We start from the raw sequence: 17868 nt of genomic DNA, 5'->3' as shown, positions 1-17868 counted from the left end.
ATTTTGCAATTAATCATATGTGCTGGTGGTCTTGTTTCTTATCAATTATCTCTTAAGATGATTATGCTATGTGTTATTGTATAACTCATTTTCACAAATTTTATACACAGGATATAAGAATGAATTTAATGATATTATTACTATTAGCGGTAGTAGTATTGAATCGTTCCTGGACACACAAAATCAAAATTCAACCAGGTGAGTGACGATTAGCCCAGACTAAACAGAGATTAAAAAAATTAGAGGACCACTGCAAATATAATTTAACTTAAATCCTTTATGTAGAATCCAGTTTAATCTTATTATATTAAGTAGTGGCATGATATAATGTGCATATTAATGCAACCCATGTATTGTGTTCCGAGTATGGCGTAAAGCTCCTAAAGTGGCACTTGCAGCCTGTTATTTCACCTCTGTGACACCCACAGGTTCAGGTTAGCACTAGCTGCAGAGGGGAACAGCGGAAAAGTAGGGCGCAGCTCTTTGACTACAAGGGTGAAGCACTGTACCACATCCGACAGATCCAGAAGAACTAATATCCGTTCCATATAATACTTCGTGCAATCAGTTAATCGTTGCCATAAGCATGAGCAATATAACTATCTCATAGAATTAACACAGTAGGATTAGTATTTAAAACCCAAATGTTGCGAGCATACAAAGCGACACTCCGCTTTCTGACAAGCTTAATTTGTCCTTCCAGATAGTATATTTTTTGCGCCATCTGTTTCTAGTCGGACAGGTAAAGGGACGGAAACCAAACAGCCACGTAGTAAAAGGCGAAGCTCGCAAAAAAGGTGAGCATTTAAGGTCTTTTTTACCATTCATCCAAATTGTCATTTTATAATTTACACATAGGGTTTGTAACGCACTTATGTGACAGAGGGTAATTCGTTGAATTACTTAAAATATTTCAGAAATCACTGCTGCATCTACGCTGGCGATTCTAGCTAGCGAGTTAGCAAATTTAGCTTGACAGTTCCCGTCGTAAACACATCTAGCTAGTTTTCTCGCTAGCGCTGTGAGCTTAATTTATTCACCCCCATTTAGTCTATCATCCTTGTCGTTAACTGGTAGAGTCAGTCAACATATAAGGGCAATGTAATTGCCTTAAGGTTTTAGTTCATCAGTGACTGTCTCGTTTTCTTATTTCTTCTGAACCGGTGCGTCCAGCAAGATGATACGAAACAGTGGTGAATAGAGGCTAGCAAAGTAACCCAGCTACTGTCAGATAGCAAGCGTGAACTTAGCAATACAGCCTTGAAGTCAAAAGTTATAATTAATAGCTAAAGTGACAAATGACATACGATAACAATATAACTTGAAATATGCAGGGATTTTGAATAATACCGCAGTCACTGCATTTTGTTGAAGCTGACAGCTGCATACCTCCCCCTCAGTGCCACAGTTTAAAAACCTATGGTGCAAATCGAGCATTGCCTGTCGACAAATGTACCAAAATTGTAGAATCGTTTGTGCAAATTCGGCTAACATCTCATACATAAAGCGTACACCATCATATCAAAAGCAGCGTCTGCTCCTCTCTAACTGACATTCCCCCCAATCTTAACTAAACTATGATGGTTGAAAGGGTTAATTGTAAATACTCATCTCACTGCTGGTTGTTAAGGCGTGTGTTTGACCTATCAGCAGATTCCTACAATGATTTAATTACATTTTTTCAGACTGAACTTCAGCCTATTTTCAGTTTTGGCCTGTCATATGTGTTAACGCCCTTAAATGCGCTATCCGTTTCTCTGTGTAAAAGTGAAGGGATGCAACGATAGTTACTAGTTAATCTATATTTAACGCGACACAATCTGCTTAAGTTCCTAGCCATCTTGTTAGCCCTTGACTCAAGCTTATGTTTAAATTAAAACCCGTTATGCTGTTACATAACATTAGTACTGTCTAAATCAGATCACTTGTAAGGCGTCTCATGTTCTTCTGTGATGTATATTGATCTTTACAATGTTGCTACAGATGATAAACAAAATGTTTTCTCTGTGTAGATCTCCCAGTATTCAGAAGTGCTCCTGGACCTTGACACGCTCCCAGCTGGCCTGCCTCCTAAGAAAATGGTTTTGTGAGACATTCTTTCCAAAGGAGCACCAGCAGTACTGTGACTGTCCAGTTTCTTAATGGAAATGGAGACTAACCATCCAGAAGCAGCTCAAACAGAGGCCAATGCTTACCAAGGAGACCAAGTTATAAAACCCAAAGAGACTGAAGCCCATGCTATGGAAGGGGACACACTACTGAAACAACAAGGACAGACGAACACACAAAACACAAAAGGGAATATTTGTAATGGTGAGTCGTCTGTGTCTGTGTGTGTGTGTGTGTGTGTGTGTGTGTGTGTGTGTGTGTGTGTGTGTGTGTGTGTGTGTGTGTGTATTACCCTATACAAATCATGTAGGTCTGCTGAGGCTTTGTCCGATAAGCAGTATTTGTCTTACCAACATCAAAAAGAAGCACATTTCAAAGCACATTTTGTTATCTGTGGACAGGTTTGTAAGAAATATTTAGATTTCATTACATGTTTGAGTAAAACACAACATGTGCTTGTTTGGGTACTGTGTTAAAAGGATTTCTTTAGTTTCATTTCTATTACATTTATTATACATTATACATATATGTTTATAGCACTGAAGCAGTGTTTTTTATGGTGAAGTGACTGTGGTGACCTTCACATAGACGGACTTCATGTGCATAGCCTAGAAATCATTTTGATCTGGACTTAGTACACGCCACTACACTTCACTACACTGTGCTATACCAATTCCAATCTGCAAAGTTCTTTCCCCTTTAGGCATATTACTAGTATCTATTTTATCTAACAATTGTATCCTACCATGCATGACCTGTTTTGCTGGCTACTACAATGCTGGAGGCCTTCAACTGTTATGTGTTAGACGACTCTTTGAACTAATGTGTTAAATAGCTGAACTGAATTCTAATTAGTCACCATTAGAAGGCAACAGTGTTTATAGTCTATTGCAATTTACTGCAGTCTACTGAAAATATATTTTTGAGCTTTAAATACTTATGTAAAGTTGGGTGATGCACAAGAGACAGATTGAAAAACGATTGGTCAAAATCAGAGATGGATCATCAGTCATAGGGGTTTTTTTCCACAAACTTGCCAAAACTCCAAATAGGATCACAAAGACATGCAATGTTTTTCACAGGCTGATCAGTGCTCCAACATGTTAAGTATCTTGATTTTTATGTGTGAATCGATAATGTTTCCTTCTAAGTAATAATGATAATGTTTCCCTCTTCATCTTCAGTTCTGTCACTTCCAGTTGTATGAATGCACTTTTGACAAATATTGTACAATGATAATTATTCTCTATGACATTAATTATTCATGATTAAATAAGCAATAATGAAAATTAAAAAAGGTTTTCAATGCCTTTTTAAATGTGGTTTTCTTGCAAAACGAGTCTGGTAATTGTGCTCCTTGATACAAGAGTAGGTGCAGCAAGATATGCTTCAGTAGCCACATGCTGCATGAATGTTTCCTGCTACCCCTTTCACTAATGCAACTGTAGCTTGACAAAGTTGTCCAGCCAGTTTGTCAAGAGAATTAGATCCACTCAGTCCAGTTCATGAAAAGTTATCATGACTAATTGTCACATTCCTCAGGGCTTCTCCCCCTTCTCTTTCAGGTCCTCTTAGTTCAGATCTGATGCCAAATGGAGATGGACTGGCAGAAGGCTTCAGTGCTGCAGGGGATGCCTGTATAAATGGGTCCCTGCCACCAACAGCCCCTCCACAGAGCACGAGCTCCCCTGTCAACTCCCAGACTCAAGAGCCCTCCCCAGGTGTGGCTGCTTATCCACCCATGATGCTAGAGAAGTCTGAGGGGGCTAGTGCTGAGGTCACGATTCACACGGGTGATGCATTGCAGTCGCTCAGACTCAGTATGCCTATGCAGGAGACTGAATTGTGTAAGCATAAACTTATGTGGCGTGAATGCCCCCTCTATCTCCCCCTGTATTTAAACCTCATTTTGCTGTGGGATGTTTTGCTTTTTTGGGTCATGTACACATCCTTTTTAACTCCCTTGTCTGTGTATTATCTGAACAGATGGATTCAGTGGGAATTTCTTTTAGTTGTTTGAGTCTGCCCCCTTTCTCCAACTCCCGAGGCATTTAATTGCCTGATTAGAATTTGGTGTGGGCGCTTCATTTGGAACAGTGTTTGGACTAATGGCTGCATTTTGGAACTAATCCCTCTGTTATGTTATCCTTTTGGTGGCGTTTTAAAGGCATCGTTGCTGTGAAGTGTAATATTTTTAGGCTTGTGGTGATTTTCTTTGGTTTCACATCATAACTCACACATAATATATGTAAATATAGCACCACACAAAGAATCCTATAGTATCTCTTATGATGGCACATTAACATGACTGATAATAGCATTTAACTCATTGCAATATTGGAAATACTAGCTGCAGAGCTGTTGCTGTCATTACTGAGGTTAAGTTTTTATATATGTACATAAACAAACCAAGTAAACAAACAGTTATACAGTGTAGGGCACCCTTACATACAGTGTATTGGAGAATCATGTACTGTAACACCCATACCTGTAGCTCTCAGGTAAAACGGTGAATGTTACAGGTATAATTTGTAACTCACTTGTCACTGTGGCTTGTGCAAAAACGCATTTCCAGCCAAGACATGAACAGGACTCAAGTGTGAATGTTAATTCTTGTATTTGAGGACAGGGTTCCAAGCAGCTTCACTCTTCACTACATACAGCCAACATCATACAAGCATTCACACTGAAGCTGTGCCTGACCAGTGATACAGCATAAGGCTCGTTGCCAGGATTTCCTTTTTACCGTCATAGCAAAGCATGTCCTGTGTAAATATAGCGCTGTTGTGTACTTGTGCAGTATGATGATGTGATGAATATTTCTTTTTCTGGCCTAACATACTTTCCCTTTAGCCAACCAGAAGCCCTCACTGGAGATGGAAAACGAGGAGAAGATCCGACTGGAGGCTCGCCGGCGCCTAGAGGAACAACTCAAACAGTACAGAGTGCAAAGACATAAGGAGAGGGTGAGTGAGTGGAGTTGCTGTCAGGTTGAAGACTGCACTCAAATTTTATCATAACTTTAAATGTAACTAGGTTAGCCTTCATCGTGCTTTCAAAATCCTTGTTTCCTCAGTCACCTTTGTCATCCTTTCAGCCATTGTTGCCACCCATCTGTCTGTCTGTTTCCAAAAGTTATAAACAGAGTTGGAAGAAATTTGTAGACAGAGTTGGGACCCAGTTTATTAGCTTTTCAGGTGTTTTGAACCTAGGATTGACAAGACTTGGGTGCTTGTGGGCATTCAAGTCAAGTCTCTTGCTGAACATGTTATTTTCTTGGAAAATGTGACCCAGAAAAATTACAGTTTAACCACAGCTTTTCAGTTTGGAGGAATATTTTGCATTGGGCTATTTATTTTCTGTCAATGCCAAATTTGCAAAGTTATACTGTCAGTATCAAGCTTGGCATCCTTGATTCAGATTTTGTCATCACTACAGCACCATTAATTCTTTCTTTCTATCCGTTTTTTAGTCTCATCACACCACCAGCAAGAACAGGCCCTTCAGCACCCTGGATCCAGAGCTCATGCTGCACCCTGAGGCTCTGCCCCGGGCCAACACCGTTGCCATGACCAAGGAATATTCCTTCCTGAGGACCAGTGTCCCACGTGGTCCCAAACTGGGTAGCTTGGGAATTCCCCCTTCTAAGGAGAGGAAGTCCAGGTCACCCCGGCCCAGCAAGATCCACTCCTTGGCTGATTACAAGTCTCCTGAGAATGATGGTGGAGGAGGAGGTGGAGTAAGAACAGCAGACAACACAATGAGCTCCTTCCAGTCCACCATTAGCTCGGTGTCCACACTGTCTGAGGTCAGTGTGATGTCAGAGGGCAGCACCTGTGAGACGGAGGCACAGCCTGGTGCGGCGTTCCAGGTCGGGGACAATGTCTCAGAAATTGACGGCAGCGAATCAGGAACGAGGCCGGGGAACGACGGCAACGACAGCGACAGCTCGTCTTACAGCAGTGTGTCTACCAGGGGGACATACGCCATGCTCTCCACAGCAGTGGAAAGGCAGCAGGGGCCCTACACTGTGGAGGGGAGGGAGATTGCCCCAGAGGCCATGGGTCATTTCCCCTCCCTGCAGGAGGTGCTGCAGGCAGCCAGCGAAGAGCAGCACCTGCTGGAGCTGGAGCAGGAGAGAGAGGGGACAGCGGAGCCTCGGAGTCGCAGGGACAGTTTTTCCAGCAGGTATTTGTCAATGTTGGATAAGGACAGAATTAATTTTGCCAATTGCTGGCATTATTTGGTTGATGAAAAACAAGAAATCTTACAATCCCTGCTTGAAGCAATTATTTTGATAATATAAATTGTTCAAATTTACTCTCTGTCAACTAATAGATTGCTAAATCATTTCAGAGTTGATGTTTATTTACATTTGTTTCAGTGTTTCTTTGGAGAGTTCAGTGATGGGCCATGATGAAATGCTCCAAGTGCTGAAAGAGAAAATGAGACTTGAGGGCCAGCTGGAATCCTTGTCATCTGAAGCCAATCAGGTAATATAACACACTGATTTCTATAATCATATTTACTGTTTCTTCTAGCATCCATCCGTGTACATTATGTACAGGAGTGAGCAACATAATACGGACACCTTGAAATATGTTACATCTCTTATCTCTAACAAACTGCATCCTCAAAATTGACCACAGAGTTAAATCAACGACACAGTCTCAAATAAATTAAGTAATATAATTTAAATGGTTTTCTTGACAAATTGGTTGTATTATATTGTATTATAGATGCTTCCTGTATTTTGATTACGTGCTATTAACTAAAGTAGAACTGTCCTGAATGGATTATCTTTATAAACTGCAGCCTAACTGTAATAAAAAAAAAAGTGTTGCTAATGCTTAACAGATTTTAACCATGCTAGTGGCAGGGGATGGAAAGGTTGGTCGGTTCAGACTAAATTATGTCAACAATAATTAAATGGATTACCTGTTCTTTTAACACTATCTACAGGTCAAAGTTTTAACTTATCCTGTGAAATACCACAGCATTTTCTCAATTCATGAGTGCAAAATTTGGTGCAGACATTCATGGTTCCTTGACAATATATTGTGATGATTTGACGATGTTTTTTGGTGAAATGTGTTCATGCCTAAGTACAGCGTCACAGAACCTGTAGCATGGCTTTTGAATTTTTTCTACTTAACTATTTTTTTGTTGTTGTTATTGTTTGGGCATTTTCATGCCCTTTATTAGATAGTGTCAGTGGCGATAGACAGGAAATGCAGGGAGAGAGAATAGGGAAACGATATGCAGCAAATGGTCCGGCTGGCCGGCTGGGAGTCCGGGGACTGACTACTCAGGGCATGTGGTGTGCGTCCTTACCATTTGGCTATCAGGAAGTCCATTTACTGTTTTTTCATGCACAGAGTCTCACACTTTAGTATGCCAATAGGGCTGTCTATCATTCCATAAATAACTTGCGTTCAATTAATTACAATCATTTAACACCATCATAAATGAATGCCAAGTCATGTATCACAGCATCCAAAAAGATTACATTTAGCTTGGTGGTTGTTAACTTACCTGGGCAGGCTGCCCAGATAATAACACCATATTGGAAACACTGAGAATAATTGAGTGTAAGTGCTGACCACACTTTCCTGTCCTCCAGGCTCTCAAGGAGAAGACCGAGCTTCAGGCCCAGCTGGCTACAGTGAATGCTCAGCTGCAGGCTAAGAAGGAGGAGGCTCAGGTTAGCCAGGAGAAACAGAGCACCCTCACCACGGAGGTTGGCACACTGCGGCAGAACTGTAGCCAGCTAGAGAAGGCCATGGTGGAGCTTCAGGGAAGTCTGGAAAGCAAGAATGCCAGTCTAGCTTCTCTAAGCAATGACCTGAAAGTGGCTGAAGATCAATACAACAGGCTGATGGGGAAGGTGGAGGAGATGCAAAACACTGTGACTTCAAGAGACAATATAGGTGAGTGATGGAGACCCAGAGAGCTGAGCGTAAGAAGATATTGATACCTTCACCTCTTTGTTTAAGTCTATGTTTTTGGTCTTATACTTTTACAGTTCAGGAGTTGCGTCAGCAGATGGGTGGTCTTCAGAGCCAGCTTCAACAGGTTCAGCTGGAGCGCAGCACCCTGCAGAGCCGACTGAAGACCTCGCAGGCTGAGATCGACTCACTCCAGCAGGTCCGTCAGTGGTACCAGCAGCAGTTGGCACTGGCCCAGGAGGCGAGAGTACGACTGCAGGGCGAAATGGCCAACATGCAGGTAAGGTTGACGATGATACAGTTAGTTTTGTCATCATGCCTTGCATTACACGTGTAAAAGTCAAGCCATCAGTGACATGTTTCGTCTTGGGCTTTTTTCTTTCCCAGGCTGGACAGATGACTCAGATTGGTGTTGTGGAACATCTGAAGCTGGAGAACGTGACACTGTCTCACCAGCTCACTGAGACCCAACACCGCTCCATCAAAGAAAAAGAGCGTATAGCTGTTCAACTGCAGAGCATTGAGGTATATTCTCCAACATCCCTTTCTGACCTTATGCCATCATCTGGTTTGTCTATATATCCACTTAGGAAACAACCCATACATGAGGGTCATTATTCAGGCACGGGCTGTATATAATCGGGCGTTTTTAAATATACAGGAGTGGTTTTAACACTGCAAATAAAATTTGGTATAAGTCGATCTGTTATTATTTTATTATTTTATTTTTTGAAATAAACTTTTTCCTGTCTGTGATGTAGGCTGACATGCTGACCCAGGAAGCAGCTTACAAGCAGATCCAGGATGCAAAAACCATGGTGGAAGACGACCTGCAGCACAAGCTGGAGGAGTATGAGGAAGAGCGAGACCGTTTAGTGAAACTGGCTAACACAGCCAGCACCCTGGAAAGGGAACTAGAGCAGGTAGTCATGTCAAATGTAACAGCAACTTGTTTTCCATCTTGTATGGTTAGTAAAACTCTTGCTGTACTCTGCTCTAATCTGCCTTTCAAACTCTCTCTCTTAGGTGAAGTTAACCCTTTCCCAGAAAGACGTGCAGCTGCAGTCACTCCAGAAAGAACATCTGGAACTGATGCGGCAGCTGACCACCACTCAGGAGAACCTGCACACCAAAGAGCAGTCCATCAACCAGCTAGAGGCCCGCTACTTGGAGCTAGAGGCCCAGCTGGCCGAGCTACAAACAGAGAGCAATGCCAAGGATGACAACATCCAGTACCTCCAGAACGAGAAGATTGTCCTGGAGGTAGCGCTGCAAGCAGCTCGGGCCGACAAAAGTCAACTTGACGAGGGAGCTGAGCGGCTTGGAGAGGATGTCCTGGTGGCCTCAGATGTTTTAGATCAGCTCAGACAGGAAGTCCAGGTCAAAGCCAATCAGGTATGAGACAGATGGGAAGTGAGCAGCAATTGACTTGCAATTCTCACAAGCCTTCTTTTTGTGCGCATGAACGAATATGTGTGTTTTCCTCCCATCAGTATCCACTGAAATTCCGTAATTTAGTTTTCCTACCACCATGTAGTGAATAATAAAGGGTTTTTTCTTTGTTACAGATTGAAACTCTACAACAAGAAAATAGTACCCTAAAGAAACAAGCTCAGAAATTTAAGGAGCAGTTCCAGCAACAGAAGGTAAGTCATTTCCATTGCTATGTGAGATTGTGTATAGTTCTCTGCTATTGTGTAAAGTTAGTAGAAGCCAGAAAGAACAGTAAACTGTGTAGACGACGTTGTATGCATTTATAAAACACTTGTCAGAAATCTCCCAGCTGGCTAAGGCCGATGCTTTCGTGGGAGGATGTATTGTAGAACCAGATGGCTGTCATCTCTGAAGAATGCCCAAAGTACTAGTTGACACGCCCCAGTGGATTGAGCAGTGGAGGATGCTGCTCATTTGGCATTGACAGGCTGTCATAAAGAGGGTGCAGTTAATTGACAGAATGACAGAAATGTGAATTGTATTTTGTTTTTACAAGGTTTTTGTAGACAATCCCCAGACTCATGCATTATCATTCATTTTAAAAAATTTTTATTGCAAAATCACACTGCTATCAGAAATCCATGAAAAGCAAATTGCTGTACCTCTGATGCCAAAGAAGAAAAAGCTGTCTGTGTTATCAACAAAGTAACGTCACTTCATATCTAAAGTAATTACATGAATATAGCAGAATTCTTCTTTTCTTATATTTCTACATCGATAGATTCACTCCTTTTTTCTTGCAATGTTTGACATAATCACACTTTTATCTATTTTGTATGACACACAACCTGCATCTCAGCTTTACTTTGGTGGATACCTGTAATATATTGTAAAATGTCCAACTGTGTATAATATTTGTTCCTGTTGGGAACAAACACAATTATATTATTTATTTGGGCTGAAAAAAAGCACATGTGTACAGACTCTCTTTCTTCAGTGAAACATATCTCAACCCTAGAGATGATGCAGTGTGGGATTCAAATGCTGTCGCAGCACTTTCTCCTGCAGTGTATCTCCGTGTGCTGTGAAATGTCATTTTGCCTGCCGCCTCAGCTGAGACAAATATGAGCGAGCCTACCCACACTCCATGAAAGGAGAAAATACTTCATTAGTGTTTTGTTTTATGTAAACCTTTCGTTTGACACACAATGTCGTTGACTTCACAGGTGATGGTGGAAGCATATCGCCGGGACGCCAGCTCCAAAGACCAGTTGATCAGCGAGCTCAAGTCCACCAAGAAGCGTCTGTTGGCGGAGGTGAAGGAGCTGAAGCAGGAGCTGCTGGGCGTTCAGGGGGAGAAACAGAAGGCAGAGCTGGAGCAGGCCCGGCTGCAGAAGGAAGTAGTGAGAGTCCAGGAGCAGATGAATAACATGGAAGCTCACCTGCAAACCATTCAGAAAGAAAGGGATCAGCTAGAAACCCAGATCCAGGTAGTGTAATTTGATATTGCTTACTTAATTAACTTTGCAAAGTATTTTGAAAAATAAAATTAAAGAAAAAGGAAAAGTGTCAGACATGTTTGTATTGTAATGTTATTTTTTTTTGTTTTCCTCCCTCAGTCTCTACAGTTCGATCAGAGCCAGCTAGCAGCAGTGACACAAGAGAACGAAGGCCTTAGGAAACAGGTGGAGCAAATGGAGGCTGAAGCCAAAAAGTGAGTCATGTGCTCATACAGATTTGTGGAGCTTGAATGGTTCCTACAGTAATGACTTGGACCATGATTCATATCTCTGTTGTCAGGGGCTATTTATAAACACAAATATGGGATGTTGATTATACAATTCTTGATCTCCACATGGACACATTAGTCAGTACATGTGGTTTGAAAAGTAGATCCATCCATCCTTTATCTATATTTGTAAATAATATATGATTTTTAAGCTACACTGTATTCATACCTACTGATATCTCTATGGTTATCTTTAACTTAATTTCTTATATTCATCAAATAGGGCCATCTCAGAGCAGAAGGTGCGCATGAAGCGGCTGGGGACAGATTTGACTAGTGCTCAGAAGGAGATGAAGGCCAAACACAAGGCCTACGAGAATGCTGTGGGCATCTTGAGCAGGAGGCTGCAAGAGGCCCTGACCGACAAGGAGGCGGCTGAGGCAGAGCTGGTCAAACTCAAGGCCCAAGTGTCAGATGAGGGGAACAGCCCGGCCTTACAGGTACTGTATAAGCCTTCCAGACTTTTGCAGTTCCCTGAAAAATTTATAGTTCCAACAAAAGTGTGGTACAGAGTGTAGTATATTGTAGCCATTTGTTTTTATGCCGGACGCATAATGTTTTCACCTTGTCTGTCTGTCTCATTCTCGTGAACATGATATCTTAGTAACACCTTGAGGCACTTTCTTCAAATTTGGTACAAATATTCTCTAGTGTTAAGTTGCTATTTACTTGTCTTGTCATAATGACTTTCAGATACTTTGAATATGAGCGAAAATTGTCCATTGTCATCAGACATTACGACTGAAGTAAAAGTATATCATTTCACATGGACAGCAGTAACCACTTGCTGTTGTGTTGTTACCCAACTGGGTGTACCCCTTAATTTCCACAGTATGAGTCATTCTTTTCCAAGGCCAGCGCCCTCTCTTTAGAGAGATTTAAAGGCCAATGTTGTAAGTATAATGCCAAATAAGAAATGCCTACTGATAAATGACTAAATACGCCCTTGTAATGATGTTGGAGCAGCAGCGGATGGAGCTAAAGACTGAGGGGAACCCATCCAACTCAGTGACACCAGTTAAGATCCCAGACTGCCCAGTGCCTGGCTCCCTACTGTTCACTTGGACTCAAGGATGAAATGATTAGAATTTGGTGCTGAAAGTTCAAAGGTCACAGTGATCTCACAAATAACCTTTTTGGCCACAACTCACAAATTCAAACACAAATTACGACACAAATGTCAGGCATACAACCATAAGGGGGGAATTCTAGTTACCGTACTTTGCATAGATACTAGAATACTGCTTTAATCGTTGATAAATAGAATAATGGACTCCAGTCTACCCGTGTCCTCGACTCATGTTCCTTCATCAAAAAGATATGTCATTTCATTGTGAATAATAATGGATACACCTGTTTAGTATCAGAAACATATTTAAGTGCAGTGGTTTTATTTGTCATCCAGGAGAAGATTAAAGCTCTGCAAGCTGAACTGCAGGCTGTGACCAACAGCAAGACTATGCTAGAGAAGGAGCTGCAGGAAGTGATCACCCTCACCTCCACAGAGCTGGAGGAGTACCAGGAGAAAGTCATGGAGCTTGAAGATGAGGTGAACTGTGATTATTTTATCAGTTGTTGTAATCTGTTCAGGTTTTTGTAACACAAAACTGCTCTCTGTTCTAATGGGTAAATATATAATTTCCTATTGTATGATACTGATGACACCCCTGTATGAGCTGTATTTTCACACTTCTGGAAGCACTCAGTTCATGTCTGTTATTCTGTCATAATGACATGAATTGATTGATTTCACAGCTTCAAGAGTCACGATGCTTCAAGAAGCGGATCAGAAAGTTGGAAGATGCCAACAAGAAGCTAGCTCTTGAGCTGGAGCATGAAAAAGGGAAATTGGTTGGATTGGCACAGTCCCACAATACACTGAAGGAGCATACCAACATTTTGGAGTCCGCCCTAGCTAAGAGAGAAGCAGATCTTGTCCAACTCAACTTACAGGTGAAAAATTCCAATGTTTGCATCTTGTAATACTGTTATACTTATTTAATTACCACAAAAGAGAAAATTTAGCTTGAGAAATTACGCACTTTTGAATTATTTAACAGAACATTGTCTTCACATTCATCCTTTTTCACAGGTTCAAGCTGTCCTGAAGCGTAAAGAGGAGGAGGACCAGCAAATGAAGCAGGTGGTACAAACTCTACAGCTTGCCTTGGAAAAAGAGAAAACCAAAGTCAAGGACCTGAAGGAACAGGTAAGAGCTCTATGCCATACATCAGGATGTAGTATTTTCTCCTTTTCTGTGAGTTAAAGTGCCAACTGCAGATTATTTTGCCTTTCAAATGATTCTAAGGAGTCTATAATTTAAATATATTTGAATCTTTATGTTGAGAGCATTTGCTTTACACATGGCACAGTAAGAAGCTTCTTGGAAATACAAGTATTAGGAAGCTGAATTGTTACATGCATCTACAGTAAGTCTGTAGCTTTTGACTTTTTGTTAATTGTTTTAGGTTTGGAGCATTTGGCTGTACTGCAGTCTTTTGGGTAGTAATAATGTGATGTGTCCTTTAGGTGGCAGCAGCTAAGGCTGAAGCAGCCCACAATAGACGGCACTACAGGGCGGCCATGCTGGAGCTGTCGGAGATCAAGAAGGACCTGCAGGCCAAAGAGGACCTGGTCAAAGCTCTGCATAGTGAAGCACAGAAACTACAGTATGTGGATTTTTTTTTTTTTTTTTTTTTTTTTTTTTTTTTTGATGAAAGAATACAGTGACTTTTGGAAGATAACTTTTTTTAATTTAATATTGTGTTGCAAAATCTTAAATCTTAAAAGTCGTTTATCAGTGAACATATCATCCTCTGCAGGGCTCAGGATGAGCAGCACACTCAGGAGGTTTCCAGGTTCCAAGAGGAGCTGGCTGAGGCTCACTCACAGCTCCAGATCCTCCAGAAACAACTGGACGATGAACTGGCCAAGCAGCCCCTCACTCACCAAGAGGTAGGGATTCTTAACAACAGTCAGACTGGAATATCTGGCTGATGATGATGATGATGATTGTTTAAATATTATGATGATATGATTGACACAATGCAGTTTGTTTTATTATTGTATTTTTTTATAGTTTAATATTGATTAGCCTGAAGTGATTCTAATACAATATTTTGACAATGCACTATTTTATGATTGCCCTGGTGATTCATTTTAGGATCCTGCATTTCTAAAATCTGTTCCAGCCTTAGTTTGACCCACCATTTGTTGTTATGGAATAACAACTTAGAACATACATATAACATAACATAACATAACATATAACATTGACTGTTTGTTCAGGTTGAGGACCTGAAGTGGGAGGTGGAGCAAAAGCAGAGGGAGATTGAAGCTCAGAAGCAGCAGGTAGAGATGATGGAGCAGTGCCATCACAGGGAGCTGGACAGCCTACAGACAGCTCTGCAGGCAAGTATTCACTTGATTGTAAAATATGGGTGCAAAGTTGCCAAGTATTGATTGCTACTTAACTAGATGTTAAAAAGAAATTAAATATTGTTGTGTTTAGGAATGCACAGAATTACATTTGCTATAGTAAATGATAGCCCAGTAAACGGGTAATGTCTGAAGGGAAACAAAGGATGGAGTGAGGCACTGTAGTTACTTCTATACAGCATTAATGATTACCATCATCTACCCTATTTTGAAAATGGTTTAAAACTGAGAAAATTTTGTGTCGGGCTCAGAACATCAAGGTGGAGCTGGAGTCGGTGCAGGAGGAGCTGAGCAGCACCAGGAAGGACAAGTTTATGCTGCAGGCTAAAGTGGGTGAGCTGAGGAACAGCATGAAGACGGTCCTACTGCAGAACCAGCAACTCAAACAGGACCTCAAACAGAGCCGCCTAAGGAAGGTAATGCATGTCTTTGTTGTTGTGTCCCAAGATAGTTTTAGTGCTTTTCATTGGCACCTTTTGATTTGGGGCAAACCACTAAACCTTTGTAGTGATTGACTAATAAGCTACAAAGTAACATGACATCATTTGAAAATCTCTAGTGTTATGTTGCTCTTTACTTGTCTTGTCATGATGACTTTCAGATACTTTGAATATGAGTGGAAATTGTCCATTGTCATCAGACATTACAACTGAATTAAAAGTATCATTCACATGGACAGCAGTAACCACTTGCTGTTGTGCTGTTACCCAACTGGGTGTACCCCTTAATTTCCACAGTATGAGTCATTCTTTTACAAAGCCAGCGCCCTCTCTTTAGAGAGATTTAAAGGCCAATGTTGTAAGTATAATGCCAAATAAGAATTGCCTACTGATAAATGACTAAATACACCCTTGTAATGATGTTGGAGCAGCAGCGGATGGAGCTAAAGACTGAGGGGAACCCATCCAGCCCAGTGACACCAGTTAAGATCCCAGACTGCCCAGTGCCTGCTTCACTACTGGATGAGTTGCTGAAACCATCAACTTCTGTCAATAAGGAGCCCCTCAACAACCTGCACAACTGTCTACGGCAGCTCAAGTAAGCCTATTGTTGTGACTGAATGACTGGGTTAAACATTGTCAACATACCTTCTTGAAGCCTTTTGTTGTGTATTGTTGAGAAGTTATCCAAATGCCAGAATACATGTAATGTTTTTTTTTTCTCAGAGAGGAGATGGATAGCCTCCAAAGGCAGATGGAGGAACACACAGTAACAGTACATGAGTCAGTGAGCTCATGGACAAACACAGAGGAGGGACTGGCTCAACTGGGGCTTCAAAACAACATCTCCAAATCATCGACACCGCTGAACAACACGGTGGTAAAAAATAACAACGAAGCAGAACAGCAGCAATCATAACAGAAGAACTTTTCTCAGGCCAATAGAGGGAGAGTGGAGTTTTATCCACAAAGGCACTTTTTAGCCCCATAATCCCTTTCTCTTTTCTTAACAATTGCTGCCAACATTTGGCATTCTCCCATCAGCACAGAAGTGCTTTCGCAGAGTAATACTTTATATACCATAGCTTTATTCTTTCCTCTGATTTGATGGTTGTTTATATTTTTGTTATGCTATTGTCACATTTATTTATTTAGAGTTAAGGAATTACAGATTTTTATTTGACAGATCTTCATCTTCAGTTTTGTTTTCTTAGATACAAAATAGGGACTACTTATTAAACTGATCTGTTGGGCCAGTTTTCCCCTGTTGAATCAGCAGTTTTACTCACTGAAAGGTATTTAGTCATCATCCTCCTTATAATATTAATTCAGCAGCTTTGATGCTGCTTAATGATGGCTGACATTATTTTAAAAAGTGTTTTTTGTGACAGAAACAACTCTGAGTCTGCCACCAGACTGGCAACAAACTGTTCTTCCATTTCTTTGTGCCTGTGTATGAGTGAAGTCACTCATCTATGATTTAACTGACATGCTTACACTTCCACATGGTTTCTAAGCAGCTTGTGATGAAACATCATCACTCATTTTCTTGAAGTTAAAAGTCATTTACAATTGTGGTCAGTTTTTTGTATGGTATGTTGTTAAAATGCAGTGTCTCTTAAATTTGTTGTTACCATATCACCTTGAGTTCTTAAACTCTAAAAATATTAATCTCAGTTATGTATGGAGGTGTTTTGTCAAGCATGGACTGCAGTAATTCGCACGCAAAAAAGCCTTAAGCAATCTTTAATACGATGTAAAGGTCTAAGTCGGTTTGGATAAACGTATTTCTGCTGAGGGTGTGTGTGCAAGATGTTATATGTTCTATTGTTTGTGTGGAAATGCTTACTGAAGAATGGTTTATTGGAAGTGGGTCACAACTGACATTGCACACTAGATAATTAAAACTAAACTGAGTGAGAGAGAAAGTTGTAAAATGAAGCAGAAATGTTACTTCTAACAGCAGGTGCAATCAGATGTGTTCCTTTTCTGATGTTACATTTGGTACATACTGTATTTACAAATAATGACTATCCTTGAATCAGATGTTATACTTGTTTTATGGCTGTTTCATGGGATAGGGCATAAGTTAATTGTTTCCAGAGGTTAATATATAAATACACTTCCTTTTTTGTATGATTGTACAGTCATCACAATTGTTTAATAGTGTAAAGATGAAAAACAAGATATCAAATGCAAACCATAAATCAAAGCTGATAATAATTTTGGTACAGCTGCACTAAAATTTCAGTGTTGAGGGGTCATGGAGGGTATAGCTTTCTGCATGCAACTGTGCTGCAGCCGCTGTCAGTGCTCATTCCCACACTTGAACTTTTTGAAGCACCTCTGTATGCTCATAAATTTCCAAAGGGACAATAAATATTTTGAGGAGAATGCTTATTGAGACAAATAATAACAAAAATGTTGGTATATTGTATTCTGAAAAAACATTTTGGACTGTATCTACCTTTCACTGTAACGTTTGGCGGTATGTAATAACATTTGCTGGGGCACCTGCGCTGTATGCATAAAGCTTGCTGTATCTGCTGTTTTTTTTTTCTTCAAAGATTAGAATCGATTCATTCCGGTTTTAACATTTGTGTTGGGAGATGTGATTGTATTTATCATAAAATTGCACTATTCATCTGTCATCGCAGTTTGTGCTCATTCAGTGTGTGTTCTTCAGTGACTTCCAGGTTCTATCGTGTCC

The 17868-nt window shown here is 40.7% G+C and overlaps 1 protein-coding gene across 2 annotated transcripts; it reads left to right on the top strand.

Moving 5' to 3' along the window:
* The first annotated feature begins 654 nt into the window (after positions 1-654).
* On the top strand, positions 655-17807 carry golga3 (golgin A3). 2 transcript variants are annotated; one of them, XM_023397718.2, is made up of 24 exons: positions 655-797; positions 2013-2313; positions 3675-3830; positions 4963-5075; positions 5582-6297; positions 6494-6602; positions 7733-8039; positions 8135-8337; positions 8445-8582; positions 8819-8980; positions 9084-9452; positions 9626-9703; positions 10718-10981; positions 11111-11205; positions 11504-11720; positions 12686-12829; positions 13036-13233; positions 13373-13489; positions 13810-13949; positions 14103-14235; positions 14569-14691; positions 14970-15134; positions 15590-15756; positions 15885-17807. In XM_023397718.2, the coding sequence occupies exons 2-24, from the start codon at positions 2142-2144 to the stop codon at positions 16075-16077; spliced, it is 4479 nt and encodes a 1492-aa protein (XP_023253486.1). In that variant the 5' UTR covers positions 655-797; positions 2013-2141; the 3' UTR covers positions 16078-17807. The 2 variants fall into 2 exon arrangements, with proteins under 2 accessions (XP_023253486.1, XP_023253485.1); XM_023397717.2 differs by having other exon boundaries at positions 3675-3956.
* The last annotated feature ends 61 nt before the right edge of the window (positions 17808-17868 follow it).

This window comes from Seriola lalandi, unplaced genomic scaffold (assembly GCF_002814215.2).
Source record: "Seriola lalandi dorsalis isolate HSWRI2012SDOR001 ecotype SW California unplaced genomic scaffold, Sedor1 jcf7180002054883, whole genome shotgun sequence".
NCBI classification, from domain to species: Eukaryota; Metazoa; Chordata; class Actinopteri; order Carangiformes; family Carangidae; genus Seriola; species Seriola lalandi.
The sequence above is the reverse complement of the archived record's forward strand: the minus strand, read 5'-3'. Positions and strand labels throughout refer to the sequence as shown.

Coding starts and splice junctions, on each gene's coding strand:
- golga3 (XM_023397717.2), top strand. CDS start 2,142: ATGGAAATGGAGACTAACCATCCAGAAGCAGCTCAAACAGAGGCCAAT. Junction 8,338..8,444: donor GCGAAATGGCCAACATGCAG/GTAAGGTTGACG, acceptor TTTCTTTCCCAG/GCTGGACAGATGACTCAGAT. Junction 14,692..14,969: donor GCCTACAGACAGCTCTGCAG/GCAAGTATTCAC, acceptor TGTCGGGCTCAG/AACATCAAGGTGGAGCTGGA.